This window comes from Acanthamoeba castellanii, assembly GCF_000313135.1.
Source record: "Acanthamoeba castellanii str. Neff unplaced genomic scaffold scf7180000084769, whole genome shotgun sequence".
Classification (NCBI taxonomy): domain Eukaryota; phylum Discosea; order Longamoebia; family Acanthamoebidae; genus Acanthamoeba; species Acanthamoeba castellanii.
This window is the reverse complement of record NW_004457268.1, coordinates 1-4,201: the sequence shown is the minus strand read 5'-3', so window position 1 is coordinate 4,201 and position 4,201 is coordinate 1. Positions and strand designations below refer to the sequence as shown.

Sequence of the window (4,201 nt, the reverse complement as noted above, 5' to 3'; positions counted from 1 at the left end):
CACCCACCGGTCGCCATCGTGTTCGTCCGCGCGTTGATGGCGATGGTGCAGACGTCGGCCCAGCACGAGGTAGGCGCCCAGGTCCGACTCCTGGTTGATGGCGCAGCCCGTTTGCCGGAAGACCAGCTCCACGAGGTGCTTGTGGCACAGACTCACCACGTAGATCTTGGTGTGGCGGTCGAGCAAGGCTCGCAGTCGTGATAATGCCGATGATGGAAGAGGGTGGGTGCCATCTTCCTCAAGAAGCAGGAGCTCCTGCCTGATCGCAATGTGGGTGGAAACCCAAGGTATTCCCTCCTTGAACCTTGTAGCGGGACCCCCCACGAAGCCTCTGAGCGAAAGGTTGGTATGAGAACAATGCACCGTGTTTCATGTGTGTTGTGCAAGCCATGCCGTGTGTGTCGTGTCGTGTGTAGTTCGTCGTGCTGTTGGGCTGTACCTGTCGTAGATGGGGACGATCTTGCCCCGGCCGACATGATAGACCATTGGGCGTTGGCACCGCCCAACTCGCCCTTGCTCGTGGAGCAACCGCATCTTGGCGAGGTAGGGAGATGATAAGGGCATCATCAGCTACAACAGTTACGAAGCTCTTCATGTGACCAGGAGTCGGGTGAGCTCATCTGACACGAACCTGCCAGCGCACGAAGGAACAGTAGAGGGGATCTGAGTTGGTCTTGAAGGTGCGATCCCACTGGACAGCACAACCCAGCGACTTTGCCGCTTCCTAGGGAATGCGAGGCTCAGAGGCATCAGAGCTATGAAGAAGGGAACACTGCCGAGAATAAAATGGCCACCTTGAGCCGGGCGCAGAAGTGGTCGTGCATGGCAGGTATACTGTCCCACGACTCGACCGGTTTCCAACCATTTTCTTGCTCTCTCTTGATGTGCTCCACCTTCCACTGTTGGCCACGTCACCAATTAAAACTGCAAAAAACGAAAACGACAGCGAAAGCGGCCCGGAGGGCAGGGTACGAAAGCTCTCAGCCCGGAGCAGGGCAGGCCCATGGCCAACAGGACTGGCCTGCCGAACAGAAGCTGCTGGGCGCGTGCAGCCATATCAGCCAGGGACAGCGCCAACTGGTCATCGGACCGCTCGCATGTAGCCTCCGCCAGGACCACCCCACAAAGAGACGTGCCACGTCGTGGCAATTTGGCCGGCTTGGGCCAAGGGTCAGTTGAGTCCTCCTTCACTCCTGCGCTGTCCATCGTCCGCAAACACAAGAAAAAACGGCCCTTTCACTTCAATAATTATTGAAAAGGACAACCTCGTGGCAAGAAAAGAAAAGAAAACACAGGGAAAAGAGAAAATAGATTCCGCGCCAGTCAACGCGGCGAAACTGATCCCTGCGCGTGCTTGCAAACAAGACCCAATACAGCAGGTGGTGGTGGATTGCTTCAACAGCAGATAAAACGGCAAGCTCCGCCAAGCGTAGAAGGAGAACATTTGGCTGACTATCTTTTCTGGGGTGGCTCGCAGAACGCAAGATGATGCCCCAGCTGACTCAGCATGTGCGCATAGTTAGAATGCCCCGTGCGACATTTTGGCAGAAAACATGGGAAAGTACAGAGAAGGAACAATAGCTGTTGGTTGCTTTAGTGAGGTGGAGATACTGGGCTTAGATAGGAGATAAAAATATAAAAATGGCCAACCAGGAGTTGAGGTTGACCAGAAGGAGATAGAGATGCATATGATATGGATATATCTTCACCAGGGGGAAGTCAGAAGTTCATGTGCACCTCACCTGGGCAGATAGCAATGTGTTCTGCGTTCTGGAAGTGGAACTGAGGTTGCACAAAGCCAAGTGAATATTCCCTGGAGGTCACCCTCTCGCTCCCCGACCGGTCAAGCCTCCGTGTAGACATATATGGGGAGTGTGGACTCGTTCATTTGTCATTTTATCTTTACTCCCTTTCACACTCTCACGCGTGTACGCGCATGGGTAAGCTTACCACAGGCACGCGCACGCCATGGCACTTGTCACACTCGCAGACACACGCACACACCACACCCGCCACCGAAGCAACGACACTCGTCCTACAAGCACGCCCAAGGCCAGGTGGACAGCACTGGTGGTCGCAGCAAGCTAGACGTGCATGTGTTGGATCCCGTGCGTGCGCACGCTCCACGTCTTCTCGCTGTGAGATGTGGGGAGTGTGCGCACCCACTGGCTCCACCACTCAAGCACAAGCTTACTGCAATCATCAGTGCTGTCCACCCCCCCCCCAACGCGGCCGTCGACACTGCAGCTGTGAGCGAGGTAACATCCATTATTTGTGATAGTTATTTATTTACTTGTTTAATCTGTCTACACAAAAAACTAGGTCAAACCAAGCGAGATTGTAAGTGTAGTGCGTGGCGCCACATGGCTCAGGAGGACTGAAGGTCAGACCTGTTCTCCACCGCGGGCACGGCCTCGTCCCATGGGCCGTTGATCTCACTGCACACGTACGACACGACACGCGCGACGTGGTCAGACCCCTGCTTGGAGAGTCAATCAAAATGAGGGGGAGGCGCACTATTTGTAGCGCTGCATCCACTTGAGCCACATCGGACAGATGAAGGTGGTGAAGACGATGGTCGACGTGTAGGCGTAGGCCACCAGCGGATAGACATTGAACAGGCACACGGTCACTATCGCTACCATGCCCCACGTGAGCCAGAGGTGCAAGCGCAGAGATTTTCGCTGTATGTGTGCGCACACGCAGAATCGCACACACCGCACGCACGCACGCACGAGGGAGTGAGCTCACTGAACGGTAGGAAAGCTGCAGCACAGGCTATGTAATCAAAGAAGGGAGACAAGTACCTTGACGTGATGGCGTATCATGGGAAAGAGAGCGAAGATCAGCACGGCGAAGCAGAGCAGGGTGAAGACCTGCATGCTGCCCGACAGGCGCGACCCCAGGAGCACTGACGCGAAGATCGCCGCATTCAGGGACACCGGAGCGCTCATCCTGCCCTCCGGAGATTTGCGTCAGCGTGAATGCCATCTTCCGACAATTACTAAAATCTGTAAAAATATAATAAATATAAAAAAATAATATAATAAATATAATAAATATTAAAAAAATAAGTGTACCGTTCGGCGTTGCCCTGGAGGTAGGAGTAATCGGCGAAGGCCAGGTGGAGGACGAAGAAGAAGATGGTGAGCGCCCAGATGGTGTCATTGCTCACGGACTCGACGAGCGTCTTGAGCACGGGCGACAGACCGAATAGCGTGCACACCAGCACCACGAGACTTCGCACCCCGCGCAGCAAATACTTCTCTGTTGTGTGTTGCGCGTGTGCGGTTTGCAGTGAGCGTGTGTCTTCAGTGAGGAGCGCGCGTGCGATACACAACACACGCATGGCCGAAGCGTACCAGTGAAGCGTGGATCGATCATGCGTCGCAGGACAAAGCCGGCGATGAGAAGGAGGGCCTCTCCGGCCAGGGTGAACTGAAGCGACACGGACTCGTTGTAGATCGCAATGAACATCAAAATGAAGAGCGCGATGATGCTGGTGGAGCGTGAGTCGGTCAGTTCAGTCATGGTCGTACGAGGCATTCATTCCCCCAAAAGATACGAGAATTTGGGGACTGAACCTTATCTGCGCTGTGACGGCCGCCGAATCGATGATGAGCATCACCGTATCATATTCCCGCTTGTTTGCTGTGGGTGCGAGTGCGAGTGCGAGTGCGTGTGTGTGTGTGTTGCGCAGAAGGTCAGTCAGCAAGAAATACTTGGCACAATGGCGCAGCTGGCAGACCGTTGGTGATCATTCCGATCAGGAACGTGGGCTTGTGCGTGTAGTTGTCCTCGTAGGGCTGGTCCTCGTACAGCACCTTCCTCCACGGCGCTTTGCCCTGCCCCGCGTACTGGTGTTTTTTCCGTTATAATTTCCAATTATGATGATAATTTAATTTAATATTTAATTATATATCATTATTATTTATCTCTGATAATTAGGATTATTATTTGCCAAATAATTAAAAATTCAGCATATTAGAATTAAAAATGTAAATCAACGTACGTTGGTGGTGCCGCGTGGGGTGGAGCATTCAGGGCAGGAGGTCTCATCGCGCACGAACTTGTGGCCGTCCCAGGGGCAGTACAGGTGGATTGCTGGCGCTGCGGCCTGGTGCCCCGCAGCCACCTGCCGAAATCGCTCGTACACGTCTTCCTTTGTTGTGCGGTCACCTCTGCCGTGCTGCCCCTTCTT

General features: G+C 53.9%; 3 protein-coding genes across 3 annotated transcripts; all 3 read right to left on the bottom strand.

The window, feature by feature from the left end:
* On the bottom strand, positions 1 to 486 carry ACA1_256250 (uncharacterized protein; the record flags this gene model as incomplete). Its single annotated transcript, XM_004333462.1, has 2 exons — positions 1 to 331; positions 440 to 486. Coding segments are annotated over 2 exons (378 nt in total), but the record flags the coding sequence as incomplete, so codon positions are not given.
* Positions 487 to 616: 130 nt separating this feature from the next.
* On the bottom strand, positions 617 to 1,206 carry ACA1_256240 (uncharacterized protein; the record flags this gene model as incomplete). Its single annotated transcript, XM_004333461.1, has 3 exons — positions 617 to 724; positions 795 to 899; positions 973 to 1,206. The coding sequence occupies 3 exons, from the start codon at positions 1,204 to 1,206 to the stop codon at positions 617 to 619; spliced, it is 447 nt and encodes a 148-aa protein (XP_004333509.1).
* A 1,162-nt stretch (positions 1,207 to 2,368) lies between these two features.
* Positions 2,369 to 4,177, bottom strand: ACA1_256230 (phosphatidylinositol Nacetylglucosaminyltransferase subunit c, putative; the record flags this gene model as incomplete). The annotated part of the gene is made up of 8 exons (XM_004333460.1): positions 2,369 to 2,438; positions 2,518 to 2,684; positions 2,808 to 2,955; positions 3,081 to 3,267; positions 3,363 to 3,499; positions 3,585 to 3,651; positions 3,749 to 3,845; positions 4,013 to 4,177. Coding segments are annotated over 8 exons (1,038 nt in total), but the record flags the coding sequence as incomplete, so codon positions are not given.
* Positions 4,178 to 4,201: the final 24 nt, after the last annotated feature.